The 23,013-nt window shown below is 39.5% G+C and overlaps 1 protein-coding gene across 1 annotated transcript in view; it reads right to left on the bottom strand.

Annotated features, from left to right (window-relative positions):
* Psma3 (proteasome subunit alpha 3) overlaps window positions 1-23,013 on the bottom strand; it is a 25,277-nt gene that overhangs the window by 1,326 nt on the left and 938 nt on the right. The window contains exons 2-9 of the mRNA XM_008839513.3: window positions 20,228-20,310; window positions 16,482-16,605; window positions 12,932-13,033; window positions 12,779-12,852; window positions 9,428-9,500; window positions 8,599-8,664; window positions 4,815-4,861; window positions 1,143-1,210 (exon numbers count right to left, since the gene is read on the bottom strand). Coding sequence (XP_008837735.1) covers window positions 1,143-1,210; window positions 4,815-4,861; window positions 8,599-8,664; window positions 9,428-9,500; window positions 12,779-12,852; window positions 12,932-13,033; window positions 16,482-16,605; window positions 20,228-20,310 — 637 coding nt within the window. The remainder of the gene's footprint in view (window positions 1-1,142; window positions 1,211-4,814; window positions 4,862-8,598; window positions 8,665-9,427; window positions 9,501-12,778; window positions 12,853-12,931; window positions 13,034-16,481; window positions 16,606-20,227; window positions 20,311-23,013) is intronic.

The raw sequence follows: 23,013 nt of genomic DNA on the forward strand, positions 1-23,013 counted from the left end.
TACACACACACACACACACACACACACACACACACACGCACACACACACTCACTAAGAATACAAAGTTGTGAATTCATTCTTGTGTTTCCTCCCCATACAGCTAAATGCACCTAAGTTACACTTCTTTTGAAAATAAGAGTAAATTTGACTTACAAATCTTGAGCAGATTTAAAGCATGAGGAGATAAAACTTAAAAGAGCCTAGTCTCTTTCCTCTGTGTTTATCATGCTGGGGGGAAAATGGTGGAATTTTTCAATAATATCTTTAAAGGGCTAGAGAGATTGTTTAGTGGTGAAGAGAGCATACTGCTCTTGCAGATGACCCAAGTTCAATTCCCAGCATCCATGTTAGGTAGCTCAAAACTATTTGTAATTCCAGTTCCAGGGCATGATGCCTCAGCCTCCATGGGTACCTGCACTCACACAGATACACATACTTAAAAATTTTAAGGTGCTGTAGAGATGGCTCAGCAGTTAAGAACAATGGTTGTTCTCACAGAAGACCTGGGTTCAAATCCCAGCACCCACATGGCAGCTAACAACTGTCCATAACTCCAGTCCCAGTGGATCCGACAGCCTCTTCTGACCTCCGAGGGCACTGCATGACACGGGTGCACTTACATGCATGCAAGTAATATGTGCATACACATAAAATAAAAATAACAATTTAAAAATTTTTTTTTTTTGGTCTTTTTGAGACAGGGTCTCCCTGTAGCCCCAGCTGTTCTGGAATTCACTATGTAGACCAGGCTGGCCTTGAACTCACAGAGATCTGCCTGCCTCTGCCTCCCGAGTGCTGGGATTAAAGGAGTGTGCCACCATGCCCAGCTAAAATTTTTTTTTTAAGTCTTTCAAAACATGAAGTGGATGTTTTAAAAATAACTGTAATTACTACATAAAACTCCATTAGCCTGTCTGATAATTTTTCTGTTTTAAAAAAAAATAAGCCCAGGGCTGGGTATGGTAATGCAGCATTTGGGAGGCAGAGGCCAGCAGATCTTTGTGAGATCTCTGTGACAGCATGCTCTACATGGTGAGTTCCAGGAAAGCTGGGGCTGCAGGAGACCTTATCTCAGAATGAATAAATAAATAAATAAATAAATAAATAAATAAAATCAACAATACGTCCAAATGTAACTTACATTCACCAACCCAGCTGAGCTCTAGTTCAAAAGCTTTATCGTTAACTTCATCATGTACTATGTAAATTCTACAACAGAAAAGAAGAAATTAACATTTATATTTGATCAGGTCCAAACACAAGTTGTATCATCGAGTACAAAGTAGAAAGTTCATACCTTATGTCATTTATAAAATTATATACTTGTTTTTAACAAGAGAATTTTTATTATTTTTATTTTATGTGTATGAGTGTATAGCTTCCATGTGGGTAAGTATACCATACTGTGCAATGCCCGTGGTGGTCAGAAGGCATCAGACCCCCTGGAACTGGAGTTATGGGCATTTATTAGCCCCTATGTGGGTGCTGGGAATCAAACCCAGGTCCTCTGCAAGAGCAGTTAGTGGTATTGCTAAGACATCTCTCTAGCCCCCAATTATATACTGTCAAGTCTAGTATAAACATTAGAAAAGACAAATTTACACAGGAATTGAGATAAAATGAAGAAAACTCCCTACAAATTCTGAATATACCTCTGCAACCCAGGTTCAGTTTATTTTGATAAACTGTTCTGAAATGAACTACAAAAGATATTTCAGAGAAAGAGGCTCAAACCGGAAAGGCTCAAAGCCATCAACTGCCTTTTCTTTCAAAGTACCCATTTTTTCCCATTCATTAAGCAAAACCAACTAATAATTTCAAGTCTCTTGTCCAAATATAATGGCTTAAATGCTACTCAAACTGCCTTTCATTGTATAGTACATTACAAACTTAAATAAGAAAGTATCAGCAGGGCGCCAGGCTTGGTGGCACATGCCTTTAGTCCCAGCACTCAGGAGGCAGAGGCAGGCAAATCTCTTCGAGATCAAAGCCAGCCTGGTCTACATAGTGCTAGGCCAGCTGGGACTACAAGGAGACATTGTCTCAAAAAAGACCAAATAAATAAATAAATAAAAGATCTGTCAAGTAACCAGTTATAGTAACAAGAAAAGTAACAAAAATTAAGTATCAGCTGGCTGTGGTGGCTCTTGCTTGTAATTTAAGCACTGAGGGGGCTGAGGCAGGAGGATCCTGAATTTGGTCCCCAAAGATAAAATCCTTCCTGTGTCTGACACTAAGTATCAAAACTAAAAGCTTTCCATTGCCTTATGCTCTGTAGTCTCCTAGAATCTTCTAAGGCCTTGCTATACTATGAGTATCTTAATTACATGATGAAGGATGGCTTTCTGCTAGGGAACTAAAAGTTATCTCCCAACTATGCAAAAATATAAAAGATGCCACGGGTTGTCTTCAAAAGGGCTGACTTCAACAGAAACTTCAAAAGAAAGGTTCAGTGAAAAAAGCTGTAGTATATCATGTTAAAACTATTTTAAGGGCAGCCAAGGTAACACACACCTTTAATCCTAGCACTTGAGAGGCAGAGGCAGGCAGATCTCTGTAACATTGGGGCCAGTCTGGTCTGCATCATGAGTTGCAGGCCAGTAGGGGAGATCCTATCTCAACAAAACAAAACATTTCAAGGAACTTTAACTTTTTTTTTTTTGCTCTTTTTGCTCTCCTTGTAGCCCCAGCTGTCCTGGAACTCGCTATGTAAGATCCACCTGCCTCTGCCTCCCAAGTGCTGGAGGTGTGTGCCACCACACCGGGCTTTACTTTCACTTTTTATTTATCCTAATATATAACAGTTCTTAGCTGACAAAAAGAATTTCTGTTTCACAACTGAAGGTGAATGAGGGGCACGGGCAACGGCAGTGATGGTAGTCAAGGAAAAAAAATCAGTTTGTTGAAGATTATAGGTACCATTTAAAAGAGATTCATTGTTTTATGATAGAATCCAGAGATTTTTTTTTTCTTCCATGTATTATTAGATGCAAAACCTCAAACACTGTTGCACAAAAGGCCAACACAGTAGAACTTATCTATCTTGTTATCTATCTTGTTATCTTGTTATGTAGCTGTTATCTATAAAGGTGACTAGAAAGCTAGTACTCTGGGGGCTGGAGAGATGGCTCAGCAGTTAAAAGCACTGGCTGCTATTGCAGAGGAACCAGGTTTGGTTTCCAGCATCCACATGGTGGCCAACAACCATCCATAACTCCAGTTCCAGAGGAATCCAATGCCTTCTGGTATCCACAGGCATTGTATGACAAACATGCAGGCAATACACTCATACACATAAAATAAAAGTAAATTGCATGGGCCTGCCGACAACTTGATTTCAGATGTGTAGTTCCCAGGACTATAAGAGAATAAAGTTCTGATCTTATAAGCCCCCCTCATAAATCAATGTAGAGATGATCTAACTTCATTTCTGTCATCCCATTAGTCATGTGAGTGACTGATGAACTCTCCCAGTCACTTGAACTGTAGATAGTAGACTCTTCTTGATAGTTGCTTCAAAGGCATACTCCACAGAAACACTGACTATCATATTTTACCAACATGTTTATAATAAAAATTTTTCAAGAATAAACCAAAAATAAATAAATTTAAAAAAAAAGAGTAGACTACTCTACAAAATAGTTCCATACAAGAAGCCTGTATTCTTTGATCTAAAATTAAAGATTTTTTTAAAAATCATTAACCACCAGGTTTAGTATTTCAAAAACTTGTTATATTGGGCTGGGTATGGTGTCCCAGGCCTTTAATCCCAGCACTTGGGAGGAAGAGGCAGACAGATCTCTGTGAGTTCAAGGACAGCCTGTTCTACATAGTGAGTTCCAGGCCAGCTGGGGCTACAGGGAGAACCTGTCTTAAAAAATACCAAAAAGAGAAAAGATTCAAAGTATCTTTCCCAAAGAAAAAGCAGCTGGCAATAACAAGCTTTGCTAAACACATACAAAAATAGCCATGAAACTACAGGATCAAGTTAGGGAAACTAAAAGTGTGTATAGCACAGTAAGACACAGCGTTATGTTAGCATGCATGAAGCCCAGGCTTGATCGTTAGTACCACAATGCGTGTGCACACACAAATTTGTAAGCTTTCTTGAAGGCAATCTAGATTACTATTGTTGGGAATTCTAAAGGCTGTCTTTCTTGATTCCTATTGCATATATGCATGTATATTTTGTCACAAGCTGCTCATTGCTACTTAAAAATCTAACTTGCTGCTGGGTATGGTGGCGCAAGCCTTTAATCCCAGGACTCAGGAGGCAGAGGCAGGCGAATCTCTGAGTTCAAGGCCAGCCTGGTCTACATAGTGAGTTTCAGGACAGCTGGGGCTACAGGGAGACCCTGCCTCAAAAACATAAAAAAAAAAAAAAAAAAAAAAAAAAAATCTAACTTGTCGAGTGTGGTGGCACATGATTTTAGTCCCAGCAGTCTAAAGGCAGAGGCTTGTGATACTGTGAGTTTAAGGCAAGCCTGGTCTACACAGGAAGTTCCGGGCCAGCAAGGGATTACATAGTAAGACACTGCCTATAAATAAATAAAGATATTCAGGCTAGGAGTATTGCTCAGTGGTAAAGCATATTCTCAGCATGTACAAAGCCCTGAATCCTTAGTACACCCACCCTAGCCCCATACAAAGGTATTTTTCTGCTTAATGAGAACTTCTAGAATGTTCATTCTAGAATTCATGTTCCAAAGTGTACAGACTATATTTTGAAACATAACACCTTCTTTGAGTTAATGCATATGGGTAGGCAAATGTGCTTTTTTGTGGATGACAGAGAAAGTTCCAAACAACTTACATTTTTGCAACTTCTTTAACTACGTCACGACAGGTCATCTCTTTCATCTACAAGAAAGCATACTAATTAATTTTCTGTGTCAGAAATAAATATGAGTTAAGTTACTATCTGTATGGCTAATTTTATAACTTGGTATTAATAACCAGTGCTCTTCAAATAGATTCTTAAATCAAAACCAAGAAAAGTAATTTACAGTACAAAACAACCAGAACCTAAATTTCTTTTTCTTAGGATCTGACAGTCACTTTTTTCAGTTAATTCGTGTTAAGTGACGGGCTAATTTTTGCCTGGCCCAGAGTTTGGCCATCACTCTTCCTCTTCTCTTCCATACCAGCTTTTACCCTAGAGACAGCAAGCTACTACCCTACTCAGCCTGGCTGGAAAGAGCAGCTCCTTGCTGTAGTGAGACAACTGCCGACAAAGGGCCACATGTTCTATGTGGCATGGCCGTTAGCCTTGTGCTGCTTTGCCTAAGCACAAAGCATAACCTAAGTTTTCTCATTTACAATGTAATGTTTTAATAATTCTAGACAAACCCTTGGTATCACTAATTTTGTGTTTGAGTCTATAAAAATCCAGAGTTTTCTATGAATCTTTTCATAGGTAGACCCTGAAATCTGAAACATTCTAGAAGAAATCTGATTTCTTTCTAGACAATGTAGGATAATAAAATGTCAGCAACCATGAATTCTAGTATAAGATTGGAGGAACTTGCTAGGCTTGGTGGCGCACACCTTTGATTCCAGCACTTGGGAGGCAGAGGCAGAGGCAGGCGGGTATCTGCGAGTTTCAAGCCAGCTAGCACTACAGGAAGACCCTGACAAGAACATGAATCTTAGGGTATACAGTCTATGAGGATATAACTACAAAAGCAACTGGTGTGCACTCTTTTATAATGATTTTTTTCAATATTTATTTTTAATGAATTTTTGTACACTGCATACATCTTAATCATATTGAGACCCCTTCCCTTGTCTGTATCCCCCCTGGTCCCAATAGCCTACCCAGAGGATTTCATGCATTCTGTTGGTATGTACTCCTAAACCACTGTAAGAGGGATCTAAATTAAAGAGAAGAGACTACCAAATTCACTGTGAGCCTTTATGGTATAGTCTGAAAATCAAAAAACATTGTTGAGATTATTAAAGGAACTCAGTTATGGGAGACTAAATGATACCTCAATATGAGAATGCCATCATGAAATGAACCATTTCAGGGACTCATCATAATGACTGCCAACTTTGTATCAAATAATACAAGAAGGAAAACATACAACTGAATAAAGTATCAGAAATTAATGGTCTAAGTAGAGGTTTCTTATAATTCATCTTCTAATGTTCACAATAAAAGGGAAAGTCAATCTTCTATTTCCCCCTTATTTAACTGGTTAAATTCTACAGAGAATTAACTGCATCCTACAAATGCAAATTTAAGAAACTTGAAGAAACACATTTTAAATGACAGATCTTTACTTATGTTCACGAAGTTATTATTATTTGGTAAAAACACCATCAGAAGAAAATCAGACTAGAGGAATAGAGAGCAGGCCTGACAAAGGGCAACACTTTGAATTTTATTCAAAGTGACCAGACCATATCTGGGTAGGTTTAATAAATTTGACATAACAAAAGTAGGCAGTAGGCCAGAGTGTTCAATTCCTGATTTAGAGCATGTTTTTTTTTTTTTTTTTTTTTTTTTTTTTTTTTTTGGTCTTTTTGAAACAGGGTTTCCCTGTAGCCCCAGCTATCCTGGAACTCCCTACGTAGATGAGGCTGGCCTTGAACTCAGAGATCTGCCTACCTCTGCCTCCCAAGTGCTCGGATTAAAGGCATGCGCCACCACACCCAGCTAGAGCATGTTTTGTCAAAAAGTGCCTACTGCCTAATTTTTCATGATTTCTGACAGAGATTTGTCATTTTCTCATTCCTTATTAAGATTTAATCACAGAAAGACAAAAGAATAGTTGACAGAAAGACAAAAGAATAGTTGACAATGATTTTCAATTTCTAAACAATGGAGAAATATAAACAAGAAAGGGGGAATGGACCCTGTACACATAGCATCCCACCAGAATGTGCATGTAATAAAAGAACTGGCCCATGAGACAGTAGATACTACTCACAATCAGTTTATACTGGGACATGAGGCAGTGTTTAACCTGGAGTTAGGCTTTTATCCCAGTGCTAAAATTTGGCATTAAATGACTTTTAAACACTAACAAGTACTCTTAGAGCTGCCTTAATTAGTTCAGCCGGGCTGTACAACAGACAATAAATGTGCTCATCTTTTAAGTCTTTAACAAGCTTCAGCATCACTCCACAGAATTTTATTAACAGTTAAAAGTGTATACTGCTCTTCCAGGGGACTTGAGTTTAGTTCCCAGTACCGGCGTCAGATGGCTCACAACTACCCTTAACAATCCACCAGCTCCAGAGTATCCAACACCTCTGGCCCCCTCAATCAGTCACACGTACACATAGACACACACACTTAAATAAACCGGTAAAAAAAAACCTTCCACGGCCAACATTTCAATATGAAGTTGTAGATGTCACTTAAAGGAAAACCAGGTTTTTAAGGAAATCTTCATGTTAATAGCTAAATTTTTGGTTCATGGGTAGTATAAGTGAGCATTTGAGAGGGTCTCACTATGTGGCCCAGGCTGGCCTCTAAACTTGCAGCAATCCTCCTGCCTTAGTCTTCTGAATCGCAGGATTACAGGAGTATACCACCAGGCCAGGCTTAAAGTGGGTACCATTAACAAGACAGGCTTCAATGCCTTCTCTAAGCAAAAAGCAAAAGCACTGAGGCACAGCCAGACACTTTTTTTTGGGGGGGGGGGGGTCTTTTTAAGACAGGGTCTTCCTGTAGTCACAGCTGGTCTAGATTTACTATGGAGACCAGGCTGACCTTGAACTCACAGCACTATGCCTGCCTCTGCCTCCCAAGTGCTGGAATTAAAGAAATGTGCCACTATGCCTGGCTTCAGACACCGAGTTTTTAAGTTTATTTTTATTTTATGTGCGAGAATGTTTCACCTGCCTGCATTTAAGTGCAAAACGAGCATGCAATGCCTGCAGAGGACAGAAAAGGTTGTTGGAACCCCAAGAACTAGAATTACAGTTGTTAGCTGCCATGTAACCTGCCATGAAACCCAGGTTCCTTGCAAGAGCAGCCAGTGCTCATAACCACTGAGCCATCTCTCCAGTCCCCAGACACTAAGATTTTTAAGACAACAGCTGTGACCAAAGACAGGATGTAGGAAAAAATATCTCTGCCTCTTTATTACAACTGATTCTATGGCATTAACTCAAGTGGAGCTAAGAAATGACTTCGTAACACTGTATCAAAAGCTGTTTTGTATTTTTTGCAATGAGGGTTTACAGAAGCCCTCAAAATTATAAAGGGACACATGATACAATTGTGTAGATGATGTGTTATCAGGTTTCCTAGAAAGCTCTTTATTTTTATTTAAATATTTTATTATTTTTATTCTTGCCTGCATGTATGTGAGTGCACCTGTGTTGTACAATGCCGAGGAAGTCAGAAGAGGGCTTCGGATTCCCCTGGAATTAGAGTTAAGGACGGTTCATAGCTGCCATGTGGGTGCTAGGACTCGGGCCTGGGTCCTCTGCAAGAGCAGTCAGTGTTCTTAATCGTTGAGCCATCTCTCCAGCCCCCAGGAAGCTCTTTAAATATCAAACTGCACTATATCCTTGGACAAAGCTTTGGTCTGTGGCAATAAATTTTATTTCTAGCAAAATTAGCATTAAATATACATTACCTGAAGCTTTTCTATTTCTGTCTTTGCAGCTTGCCTTGCTTTGCCAATGGCACAACCCCAATAACCCTATTTAAAAAGCAGCAAAAGGGGACCAAAAAAAAAAAAAGATTCAATTAGTATACACTATCTTATCTGATACCACTGCTATTTCTATTTAAAAATCATTTAACTGATGCAAAAACAAGTTGAAGAACTAGGCAAATACATTCACATGACTATCAAAGAGCTTAAAATACCAAATCTAATTTTAGAAGTATTTAGATTTTTTCCCCCAGTGCTGGGTATCAAACCCAGGGCCTTGTAAGTACTAAGCAAGTGCTCTACCACTGAATTACACACCTAGCCCTATATTCAGTTTCAACATATGCTAATACTTATAGTAATGAAAGAATTGAGTATTTCAAAATACTATAAAAGATAGTTCCTGTAAAGAACATACAGACAGCCATAAATTTTTTCCACTTCATATCCACATTTATTAATATAAAACACTACTCTTCTGAAATGAGCTTTTGGTTACATTTGTTCTTATTACTCTGTGGACTGAAGCTAGGGCCGCATACGTGGTACAAGCATTCTGCCACTGGACTATCCCCAGCACTTCCTTTACTTTGAGACAGGGTCTTCGTAAGTTGCCCAGTCTTGCAGCTCTGTAACAGCCCAAGCTGGCTCTGAATTTGTAATTCTCTTGTCTCACCCTCCAAGTACTATACTATCATGCCCAACTTTAAAAGAGTTTAAAATAAATTTTATATATTCCAAATGAGATAAGTGCTAAGGAAATACTATTAAACTACAGTAGAATTTTAAATAATTCAAAATTACTCACATATGAAACACCTGATGGGTCAATCATATAGAGCTGAGCACCGTCATTTGCACTGTAAGACCCTAACATAAAACTGCAGCCAAAAGGTCTAACAGCACTGTAGAGTGTATGAGCATGTACATACATGGCCACTCTGTCTGCAAGATGTTTTAGTGGAAGGTTATAGCCAAGGTTAGACCTAAAGTTGGAAGCTTCTTCTCTTGCTGTCTGCTAGTGAGTATATATATATAAATCGATGTGGCTTTTGTATAGTACTATTCTTTCTGATGAAACTTTATTTTGGGATGATAGAAGTGTTCAGAAAGGAGCAATCACAGTTAAGTACAAAATAGAACTAGTTGAGAGGGCCTAAAAAGCCAAGTCACTACATACTAAAGCCAAGGGGATAAGACTCATGATTAAATGCCTTCTTCATTCCCAGTCATTTTCTGTAGTGGTCAGAAACAGGTATTTGTATATAATCAACAAATTAAATTTAGGTTACTAAATGATCATGAATTATTAATTTTCTAAAACTCTCGTTTGCTTTAGAGGAATCACCTCATTTTTAACCTCTCACTTCAAACATATTAATAACTATCCCAATCTGTACCCATCCATTCCTTTTCCAAACTGATGGTACTCATCTTTCAGAATATAAATCTGGTTATCATTATTGTAAATCTCTTCAGCATTTTCTTTCCTGAAACTCTTTGCCATGGAATTGTTATGCTCTAGCCTCTTTGCACATCTGCAATATTATTTCTAATCCTTACACTCTGCATACATCCGACTACCTCTACATTATCCAAAATGCCCATACCAGCTGCTTCACTGAGATAGTCACCCATTCCCCTGACATTTATTGCACGTTTCCTTGTCACCTCTCCAGAAATGGGTCATTCTCTAATATTCTGCCCCACTATGCTCAGTACTAACACCTCCATCCTGCTGTTTCATCTCTAAGGTTCCACATTCATTTCTATCCACACATCTATGACTGACTCATTGAATATATACAAGAAGCCATTATTACTGCCTTAAACTGTAGAAAAGTAACTGAACATGGAACTCAAGTCAAAATGTTAAAAATGAAAAACATTCTATATGGTCAAAGCAAAATGTTTCATGAGAAATTCAAATGAGAACTTAATAATTACCAAAACATGGATCAGGTTTAACATACTGTGAGTAGAGTCAAACTCATGCATTCTTTAACCAATCTGTCTCCCTTAGGAATTTAAATATAGCTGATAAGCAACTCAAAGGTAGGACTTACAGCTATACAGTAAGGTATTTTATTATGGTAACGCATGACCAACTAGGCTTTCTTTTTTAAAATTTATTTACTTTTATTTTATGTGTATGTGTGTATTGCCTGCATGTAGGTAAGTGCACCCGTGTCGTGTCGTGCGACGCCCACAGAGGTCAGAAGAGGCTGTTGGATCCCCTGGGACTGAAGTTACGGACAGTTGTTAGCTGCCATGTGGGTGCTGGAATTTGAACCCGGGTCTTTTGCAAGAACAACTAGTGTTCTTAACAGTTGAGCCATCTCTCCAGTCCCTCTTTTTTTCTTTTTTTTTTTAAAAAAACATTTTATTATTAGCCGGGCGTGGTGGCACAGGCCTTTAGTCCCAGAACTTGGGAGGCAGAGGCAGGTGGAGCTCTGTGAGTTCAAGGCCAGCCTGGTCTACATAGTGAGTTCAGGTCAGCTGGGACTATAGGGAGACCCTGTCTCAAAAAGACAAAAAAAAAATATATTTTTTATTAGCTGGGCTTGGTGGTGCACGCCTTTAATCCCAACACTTGGGAGGCAGAGGCAGGCAGATCTCTGTGAGTTCCAGGCCAGCCTGGTCTACATAGTGAGTTCCAGGCCAGCTGGGGCTGCAGGCAGACCGTCTCAAAAAGACCAAAAAAAAAAAAAAAAATTTTTTTTTATTATTTTTATATGTATGGGTGTATTGCCTGCATGTAGGTAAGTACATGCAATCAGATCCCCTGGAACTGGAGTTACAGACAGTTGTCAGCTGCTATGTGGGTGCTGGAATTCAAACCCGGGTCTTCTGCAAGAACAGTCAATGTTCTTAACCGCTGAGCCATCTCTCCAGCCCCTAGGCTTTGTTTCTTTATTTACTCTTGCATTTGAGGGTAACCTCAAACTCACTATGAAGCCAAGAATAACCTTTAACTTCTGATCCTCCCACCCTTACCATCGATCAGCATGCAGGCAAACATTACCATGCCCAGTTTATGAGCTGCTGGGAATGAAACCTATGGCTTTGTGTATCAGAGGTAAGCACTCTACATCCCTAGCCTCTAGGTTATTTTATAAAAGCTACAAACTAAATGTTTTCATTTCAAATATAGTCATAACGGTTCTCCCAAGAACCCATATTTAAGTATTTAACATCTATTCCAGGTCTTGCTACATTTGAATCCCCACTTTCTCCAGAAAGTAAAAATACAGGCACACTTCACCTTAACAACAGAAATAGAAGCTGTGGTAACATGAATTATGAAATGTCATTTTATATGGATTCATAACTGACTGCTAAAAAAACCCCTCCATTTAGAAGCATTTTACTTAGGATTTAATCAGCTCTACCTATTGTCAAGACAGAATGTACTGAATATAAGAAAATTAACAGCAGAGAATTTATTACAATCAGGTTAAAATAATAATTACACATTTTCTCATCACTTCAAAACTCTAATTCCTTTCATAACTCCAACAGTTCATGTTTTTTTCTGAAGACAGGGTCTCTGTATATCCAGACTTTGAACTTGCTATATGGCCCAAGCTGGTCTTGAACTTGCAGCAATCCTACCTCAGCCTCCTGAGAACTGGGCTCACAGGCATGTACCGTTAGACCCAGCTTTTATGTATATTTTAATGTATATATAGGTGCATACTTTTAATTCTTAAATTCCAAAGTTTATGAAAGGATAATCTGTGGGGCTGAGGAGATGACTCAGTGACAACAGTGCATGCTGTGCAAGCATAAAGAGTTTGCATCCCTAGCACCCTTGTAAAAGCTGGGCATGTAGTGCATGTTGATAACCCCAGGGCTGATACAGCAGGTACAGGCAGATCTTCCAGGTTTCCTGGCTAGCCAGCTAGCGAGTCTAGCTGAAATGGCAAGCTCAAAGTTCAGTGAGACACCCTGTCTCAAAAAAATAATTTGGAGACTGACTGAGGACAGCTGACTTAACTACCCACCTCCATATGCACCTGTCCAGACAAGCTCACTCAGCCGTATACACATACATACATAACTACACACAAAATTAAATAAGCTAATAAAAGGCTAATCTGTGGAGAAAAATAACTATAGTACAAATATGACTTTTGAGTCTTACAAAATTTCATACCTGCAGCCAAAAGGTCTAACAGCACTGTAGAGTGTATAAGCATGTACATACATGGCCACTCTGTCTGCAAGATGCTATAAAGGGGAAATAGAAAACCTTATTAATATATTTCTATTACTGCTCAAAAGGTTCCTAAATATGTTATCAACTTACTTTTAGTGGAATGTTATAGCCAAAGTTAGACCTAAAGTTGGAAGCTTCTTCTCTTGCTATGTCTGCTAGTGAGCGCGCATCTGCCAATAAACCTGCTACTGCCTGAAGAGAAAAGGTACCAATATAATAAACATTACTGTAACAAACCAAAAAGCAAATAACTTATTATTTATCAGCTGTTTAACTAATAGGCTTTTAAGAAATATTTTATTATTTTTATTTTATGTGTATGAGTGTATGGCCTGCATGTATGTGAGTGCACCCGTGTCATGCAGTGCTGTGGAGGTCAGAAGAGGGCTTCGGATTCCCCTGAAACTGGAGTTAAGGACTATTCATAGCTGCCATGTGGGTGCTGGGAATCGAACCCCGGTCCTCTGCAAGAGCAGTCAGTGTTCTTAACCACTGAGCCATCTCTCCAGCCCCTATCTAATAGTTATTTTAACAAGTATCATCACTTAAATAGTAACTCTGAGCTTAAAGGTCTTACAAGGCCTTTTGACATTTGAGTATCAGATTAGTTAATATACTGTCTTGACTTAATTGTCTTGTCCAATGTTCATATTCAGAAGGAACATTTCTATCAGAGCTGTCTTCTCCCCACTTACCACCTCATTATGAAGAACAAAAAAAATTGGTCTTACTCGAGGTTGATCTTTATTTTGAAAGATCCACGTCCAAAAAAAAGTTGGCCAGGCATGGTTCATGCTTTTCACCCAAGCAGAGCCAGGTGGAGCTAAGTTCAAGGCCAGCCTGGTCTACATTGTGAATTCTAGGTCCATCAGGGCACTATGTAAAACTCTGCTTTAATAAACCAAAACAAGGGGCTGGAGAGATGGCTCAGCAGCTTAGAGCACTGACTACTCTTGCAGAAGACCCGGGTTCGATTCCCAGCACCCACATGGCGGCTACACACCATCCTCAACTCGAGTTCCAGGGGAATCCGAAGCCCTCTTCTGACCTCTGCGGCATTGCATGACATGGGTGCACTCACATACATGCAGGCAATACACTCATACGCATAAAATAAAAATAATAAAATATTTAAAAAAAAAAAACAAGTTTTGAGCTAAAAAGCATAACCTCACAGCATCTTTTACAGCGAACTGATTGGTAAACTACAGCAGGGAGTGAAAATATAACACGCATTAATATTACAAGACTGGTGGCTTAGAGGCCTGAGACACTGCAGTAAACTCAGAAATAGTGAGGGGCATTTAATTTCTTTGAGTAAAGACACAAAAAGACACTAATGAATCTTACTACATTTGTATCAATGTCATGAAATCATTGAGAAGCTGAACTGTTTGTTAGCAGTAACAAAATCCAATCAGGATAGCAGCAGCCAATCTTAGCCCAAAATGACAGAAGTCATATATCATATCCAAATACTTAATGAACAAAACTATTAGACGTTTTTGTCCAAGAGATTCTATATGGGAAAAAATAATCACTGACACATGAACCAAGAAAAAGCTTAGAGAAATCGCTTATCTTACATTTGAAGAATTTAGAAATGACCTCCTTATACTTTTCCTGCTTCTGAGGTATTTGCTAACAGTGAGCATTCATTACATGCTAAGCATTGTAAATAATCAGTTTTAACCTCACAGCAGTGTGAAATAGTTTATCATCCTTGTTTTACAAAACACAAAATGGATTAAGAATTACTTCTCAAAGGCATACAACCCAGTAATTTCTACCACTTAAAAAACTTTTATTGTAGCTGGGCGTGGTGGTGCATGCCTTTAATCCCAGCCCTTGGGAGGCAGAGGCAGAGGCAGGCAGAGGCAGAGGCAGAGGCAGGTAGAGTTTGAAGCCAGCCTGGTCTACGTAGGGAGTTCCAAGCCAGCTGAAGCTACAGAGACCCCTGTCTCAAAAAGACAGAACAAACAAACAAACAAAAACACAAAACAAAACAAAAAAACCCCAACTTTTACTGCTTTGGTAAAAACTTGCTGTGAAGTTTAATAACTATCAAGTCACTCTAAAGATGACAACTGTAGAGAGGATATTAAGCCTCAACACTCTCTCTGCCCCTTTTCAGTGTCTAACATTTTGCCAATTTCTGAGAAGCCCAGGCTAGCCTTAAACTTGAGATCCTCCTGCCAAACCTCCTGAGTTACTGGATTACAGGCCTGAGCAACCAAGCCCAGCCAATTTCTAAGTATAAGGAATGCTATCAGCTTATGGCCTTATGTAACAAATAAATTTGAAAATTCTAGTATAAAAATTTTTCAGCACTAAAGAGCCTATTGTATTAGCATCTGGGATCTTACTTTAAAAAAAAAAAACTCAGAATACTTTTATTAAGTAAAAGACTACATAATCCATTTTTCTACCAGCTTGCTTACAATCTGACATGTTTCATCAAAACATTATCAGAATCATTAGCAATAAATCTGTTCAGAAGAAAGTGTTCAAAAAAAATTTTGAAGGAAAAAAAAAGTTTACAGTTAACAAGCTATTCTCCCAATTCTTTCTGGGGTGTAGCAGCACATCTCACTTGAAATAAAGCTTCCTACTGAATGAGCTGGCTGCTACAGGGTGTTACTCTGTTATGGACTCTAGAGCAACTCAACTTTGAATCCCAGTTTTCCCTCTAACTAGCTGGGCATCTGTACTCATCTGTTAAAATGGGATTGTATCGCCGGGCGTGATGGCTCACACCTTTAATCCCAGCACTTGGGAGGCAGAGGCAGGTGGATCTCTGTGAGTTCAAGGCCAGCCTGGTCTCCATACTAAGTTCCAGGACAGCTGGGGCTACAGGAAGACTCTGTCTCAAAAAGACCAAAAAAAAAAAAAAAAAAAAAAACAGGATTGTATCACCTAAACCAGACTGTGAGGATTAAATGAGGTAATTTATGTAAAAAGCTCAACCACAGGACCTAGCACTTTTTGGTAGCAGAGTTAAGACATACCTTTTATGTGTATTTGTTTTTTTTTCTGGGAAGAACTCACATGACTTCTTCAGAGTTTGAGAAGTCTGTGACTGACATGTCTCCTACTATTTAGGTTATGGAACACTTTTTTTTTTGGTCTTTTTTGAGACAGGGTCTCCTTGTAGCCCCAGCTGTCCTGGAACTCACTATGTAAACCAGGCTGACCTCAAACTCACAAAGATCTGCCTGCCTCTGCCTCCCAAGTGCTGGGATTAAAGGCATGTGCTACCAACGCCTGGTGGAACACTTTTTTAGGTTATGGTACTGAAGAACTATAACAGGATTAGGAATTAGGCTGTTCACATTAGATAAGATGGATTGGAGATAGGGAAAAGATGGAGCGATTTAAGCTGGAAATTACAAAAGATTCTACTGCTGGCCAAGTCATCATTATTAGAAATATGGCTCTTGCAGAGGACCTGAGTTTGGTTCTCAGCACCCACATCCAGGGGCTTATAACAGCCTTAATTCTAGTTCCAGGGGATCTGATGTCTCTGACCTTCACATGCACATACCCACAACCACATAAACATAATTAAAAATAAAATAAATCTTTAAAAAAGGAAGAAACTGGAGAAAACAAAGATGAACATTTTAAAGTATGACCTTACCATTCCAACATGTCGATCAACATTAAAAAGTCGTTTGTTGGAGCCTTCTTCATAAAGTTTGGAAAGAACTAATTTTTCTACCCCAAAGACAACACCATCTTTACATCTGATCCCAATAGCTGTACTGAAAAAAGAAGAAAATTAATTTTTCAACTGAAACAGAAGAAACTTAATATGCTTATATTTAAAACAAAAACAAAAACAGAAAAAACCAGGCGTGGTAGTGCCCGCCTTTAATCCCAGCACTCAGGAGGCAGAGGCAGGCAGATCTCTGTGAGCTCAAGGCCATCCTGGTCTACATAGTGAGTTCCAGGACAGCTGGGGCTACAGGGAGACTCTGTTTCAAAAATTCCAAAAAAAAAAAAAAAAAAAATCACAGGGCCAGTTGTGGTGACGCCTTTTGACTCAGCACTCAGGAGGCATAGGCAGGCTGAGTTCTGTGAACTGCAGACCAGCCTGGCCTACGCAGTAAGTTCCAGGGCAGCCAGGGCTACATAGTGAGACCCTGTCTAAAAAAACTAAATCACAGGAGGTGGGGTTGTATTCAGATGGTAGAGTACGGAGTATTGGCCTAGCTTGTGAAAAGTACTAGGTTCAATCCCCAGCACCACGTTAAAAAACAAACAGGGTGGGTGTCCTGATAGCCTACATCAGCTTTCTTGGTAAAAATCCTAAGAACCTGGCAGGTCCACTGAGGTTCTTCAATTTCCTGTCATAAACCCTGTACTCTTCTGAACTTAACCTCACTGTTATCCCTCTAGCACCTCACGGTCATTTCTGCCTCTCATCCTTGAAGCTATCCTGACTGCTAGGGTGCATTCCCTCCTTATCACTTAAGAGTTCAATAAATTTCCACAAATACTTGTGAATTTCCTTGGACTCAACCCTTGGATTTCAACGCATTGTCCTTGCTTCTTAAAATCGAAAACAACCTTTCTTCTCTACTAACAGTTCTCAACTTAGGAACTTTCTGGGAATCCCTGAGGCCCTTTGGGAGAGGGTGAATGCTTGAAGCTAAAATTATTTTCATAAGAGTACAAAGACCTCATCTGTTTGTACCTTGTCTACTGTATCTACATTCGCACTAACCATTTAGAATCAGTATTGGTTAGGACTGCTGGGAAAGTGGGCATTAGGTGCACACCTGTAATCTCAGCACTTGGGAAGTAGAAGCAGAAGGAGCACAGTTCAAAGTCGACCTGGGCTCCATTAGACCATGTCTCAGAAAAACATCAAAAACAAAAGACTGCTAGCACTATAACATGAATTGAAGCAGTGACAATAAAAAGTATGAGTAAACTGAGAACTGAATTCATGGCTATGCATCAATCTTTTTAAAATTTATTTTGTTTTCCTTTTAGAGACAAGGTCTCACTATGTAGCACTGGCTCGCGTGGAACTTGCTATGCAGAACCACCCCCCTCCATGGTGGAAGAAGACAACTCCAAGTTGTCCTCTATCTACACACATATACACAAAAAAATATAAAGGGCTGGAGGGCCGGCTCAGTGGCTAAGAGCACTGACTGCTCCTGAAGAGGACCCAGATTCAATTGCCAGCACCCACATGTAGCTAACAACCGTCTGTAACTCCAGTCCCAGGAGATCCAGGTCAGGAGACGCCTTCTTCTGACCACTGCAGGCACTGCACAACACAGGTGCACTTACATACATGCAGGCAATATACTCACACACATAATATAAAAATAATAACACAAGACGATATATAATATGGGAAAGAGCTCCTCACTACAAAGTCAAACTATACTTTTTTACATTTAAGTATGTGGCAGAATTTTCTAAAATAAAGTGAGTCTATCACTTCTAGGGAAATGACAAACAGTATTCATTGCCCATGATGAAATTTATATTTTCAAGCAAAACATGAAATTTTAGACAACCTTTAACCACTGCTTTGACATCTTTTATATATTTTTTAAATTTTTTTTTAGCCAGGCATGGTAGCGCACACCTTTAATCCCAGCACTTGGGAGGCAGAGGCAGGCGGATCTCTGTGAGTTCAAGGCCAGCCTGGTCTACATAGTGAGTTCCAGGGCAGCTGGGGCTACAGGGAGACCCTGTCTCAAAAAGACCTAAATAAATAAATAAATTAATTAATTAATTAATTAATTAATTAATTAATTAAATTAAATAATTTTTTAAAATTTATTTTTATTTTATGGGTATGAGTGTTTTGCTTGTGTGTTTGTAAATGCACCTGTGTTGGCAATGCCCGCAGAGGACAGAAGAGAGCACTGGATCCCTTGGAACTGGAGGTAAGGATGGTTGTTAATCACTATGCGGTTGCTAGGAACTGAAACCAGGTCCTCTACAATAGCACCAGTGCACTTAAGTGCTAAGCCATCTTTCCAGCCCCCAGGTCTTAAAAACTTTATTGTGGGTGGGGCTGGAGAGATGGCTCAGCGGTTAAGAACACTGGTTGTTCTTGCACAAGGCCTGGGTTCAAATCCCAGCACCCACATGGCAGCTGTCTGTAACTCCAATCCCAGGGGATCCGACAGCCTCTTCTGACCTCCGTGGGCACTGCAGGACACTGGTGCACTTACCCACATGCACACAATACATACATACACATAAAATAAAAATAAAATTAAAAAAAAAACTTTGATGTTGGCCAGGTGTACTGGAGCATGCCTTTAATCACAGACTTAGGAGGCAGACAGGTGGACCTTTGTGAGTTCCAGACCAGCCAGGGCTACATGGTAAAGACCCTGTCCCAAAACAAAAACAAATACCACAAATACAAGAAGCACATCATGGGTCTGAAAAGATGGGCCGGTGGTTAAGAGCACTGGCTGCTCTTGCAGAAGACTCGGGGTCAGTTCCTAGCACCCACATAATGGATCACAACTATCTGTAACTCCAGTTCCAGGAGATCAAACACCCTCTTCTGGTCTCCAGAGGAACTGCAAGACATGGGTGCAGTTACATACACAAAGGCAAACACATCCACACAACGCACATAAAATAAAAATAAAAATTTTAAAAGAAAAAAGACAGTTCCTCACCAAAATTTGTTAACAGGTAACAATTTAACCAAGACGATGTAAGAGTACTAAGGAATCATTTTAGTGCATTACTCCAATTAGTAAAAGAACGGAAGGGATCCAGTAGGAAAAGCTATACCACACTGTGTGGAGAAGCAGTGAGCTCAGAGACTAGCCCTGCTGCTTGTCCAGCAAGATGTCCTGGAGCTAAGGGCACTAGGCTCGGATGACCTGAGTTTGAGCTCTAGAATCCACATGGTAGGAGAGACCCAACTCTGCCCTTTGTCCTCTCACCTCCAAATGCACACCATGGCACACACACACAAAATAATCCCTGCTTGGATAAACATATGACTGGCTACGCAGGACATTTACAACACAACATGCCTGAGAAATAAGAGTAAAGTCACAAAACTCCAACAGCCAGGGGACAATAACAGAAATACAGTATTTCAAAAAGGGAAAAGGGCTGGTAAAGATAATACTGAATACAGCTTTACACACTATTTTTGAGATACAGATATCTAAATGGACCCAACTGGGAATAAAGAATTGGAGCTCATGGAAACAATTTGTCCAAGACACAGATCTGGAAAGGACTGAGAAGTTAAAGATTATTAATTAGGGTGTAATAGTACTTAATGCTAAAGTAATATAACAAAGCCTAATTACTAAAACCATACGAAATAATGATAATATCTGGTTAAACATTTACTTCAAGTAAAACAATGCTTCTTACCTACTATTTTCCACTGCCTTCATGGCATATTCAACTTGAAAAACTCTTCCATCAGGAGAAAAAGTAGAGGCTGACAGGTCATACTAAGAACAAAAGGGAGCAACAATGTTTGTAACAATGTGTCTTTGGCAATAACAGTCACACAATTTTTTTTCTCTCTAAATGGCTTAACCATTAGGAATGTATTATATCCCAACAAAGACTCTTTTGAAGAAAGGTAAGTGTGCTACAGTAACCACAGTTGCTTAGGGCAAATTACACACCTTGATTTCCCCTACTGAAAAATATCAGGTGCAAACCTTAAGGAAAAGCTCTGGGTACCTTTAATCCCAGCACCAGGAAGGCAGTGGCAGGCGGATCTCTGTGAGAGTACCAGGCCAGCTGGGGCTACAGGGAGATCTTATCTCAAAACCAAAGAAAGAAAAAATTCTTAAGGTCAGAACTTTTTTCATACAAAATTCGTTTTTGAGAAAGTATTGTATGGTAGAAACAACACTGAAGTCAAAACATTTAAGTTTCTATCTGTCCTAGGAACAAAGGGAAAGATCCTGGTTAAATCATTTAGTGTTAATCAACACTTAATGAGCATCTATTATACATGAGTCACTACAAGAGAATACAAAGATAATCACTCATTTATAAAGTTATTTTATTTTCAAAGTGGATCAGCACAAATATAGGTGGAGATACATCAGAAAAAGCAAACTGATGAAAATAAAAGGGAACTACTCTACTACAGGCTACTTCAACAGAGAAAGCCTTGCTACAAGGACAGTCATATTTAAGTTAAGCAAGGCCTCAATGACAAGAAACAAGTCATTTATGATATGGGAGACTTTCCTGGTATGTGATCTAAAACCTCAGGACACAGATAAGCGGAGCCTAGCCAAGAAACAGGTATTGTCTTGAGCACCATAAGTGGAAAAAAGAAGAGCCAAACTAAGTTGGAGTTGGCAGTTTACATTTTATTCTTGACTCAAGGAGGCATTTGGGGGGAAGAGGGGCAATATGACCTATGACCCAATTCTAGTTTTCAAAAAATTAATTAATTTATTTATTTACTCATGTGTGTACATGCATAGGTACCACAGCACATAGACTTCAGAGGATGAATTGAGGAAGTCAGTTCTGTTCTTCCATCATGTGGATCCCAGGGATCTAACACAGATTGTCAGGTTTGGAGGCAAGTGCCTTCATCCAATGACTTATTTCACAGGCTTCAATTTTTTTTTTTTTTTTAAATACTACTTGGCCTTGGGTTGAAAATGAATTGTAGAGGCAACAAAGTGTGAATGAGGAGATCAGATATTCCAAAGGCAGACCACGTAAGAGAAGGGGACCTTTTAAGGACACAGTTAAAAATAAAAAATAAAAAACTTGAGGGGATGGGGCTTACACAGCATGCACAAGGGCATGGGTTTGATCCCCAATACCCACACCCACACCCACACCCAGGGCAACTTGCTAATTGATTGCTACTGGAAACTAAGAAAGCAGTTAAAGATGAACTTTTCTTTTTTGAATCTTTTTCATTTGAGCACCCAGAACTGGATGCTTCTCTAAGCTGAAGACTAAGAATGTAGCCATTGGAGGATTACTTCAGACATGCAGCAAGAAATGACTGGGCTACACAAGGCATGGCCCTGTTTCAAACTCTTCCCACAATTACAAAGAAAAATCAAGCATGGGCTGGGTTTGGAATTCACTGGCTTGCCTAGCATTTTTAAGGACTTGGGTTGACCTTCCAGTCCCCCAGGAGTAGCGGTTTTAAAAAAAATAAAAAATCAAATAAACAGGAATGACCAACAAATATTGGTATTTAAAAAACTCTTGGGAAAAGATTGGAAATAAGCTTTCAATAGTGGTGCTTTCTTTTTTTAAATATTTTATTATTTTTATTTCTTGTGTATACATGTATTGCCTGCATGTAGGTAAGTGCACCTGTGTCATACAATGCCCTCGGAGGACAAAAGAGGCTGTCGGATGCCCTGGGAATGGAGTTATGGACAGTTGTTAGCTGCCATGTCGGTGCTGGGATTCGAACCCGGGTTTTCTGCAAGAACCAGTGTTCTTAACCATTGAGCAATCTCTGCAGCCCGTATAGTGGTGCTAAGTTTCAGGAATATTAATGCTGCGATTTTCATACCGTAATATCCCACATGGTTATGTCAGTATTTAAAGGTTTGCAGAATGAAATACTAATGATTGCAGATCATATTAATATAGTTGCAAAGCCATTTGCTGTAAGATACATTATTGAGCTGAACAAAGAAAGGCATTGGTGGCCCATGCCTTTAATCCAGCACTCAGGAGGCAGAGGCAGGCAGACTGTTGTAAGTTTGAGGCCAGCCTGGTCTGCATAGCAAGTTCTAGGCCAGCCAAGGATACATAGTGAGACCCAATCTCAAAAACAAAAAAAAGTATTTACTTATCCCAAAACAGTATGACATAAAGCTAGCATCTCATAACCAGTGAAATCATACCAAACACCCACTACCTAACATACTCAGAACACCAGTATATGGGTTTAATGCTGATTAGCAAAATCTTGGGGAAAACAGATGACAGAGAAACCTACAATTTATTCACTGTGTACTGCAAATAACCAACGGATAACTCTTTAAAAGCTACTTTCTGCCAGGCGTGGTGGCGCACGCCTTTAATCCCAACACTTGGGAGGCAGAGGCAGGCGGATCTCTGTGAATCCAAGGCCAGCCTGGTCTACACAGCGAGTTCCAGGACAGCTGGGGCTACAGGGAGACCCTGTCTCAAAAAGACCAAAAAAA

The sequence above is a fragment of the Nannospalax galili genome, unplaced genomic scaffold, assembly GCF_000622305.1.
Source record: "Nannospalax galili isolate Female #2095 unplaced genomic scaffold, S.galili_v1.0 scaffold336, whole genome shotgun sequence".
Classification (NCBI taxonomy): Eukaryota; Metazoa; Chordata; class Mammalia; order Rodentia; family Spalacidae; genus Nannospalax; species Nannospalax galili.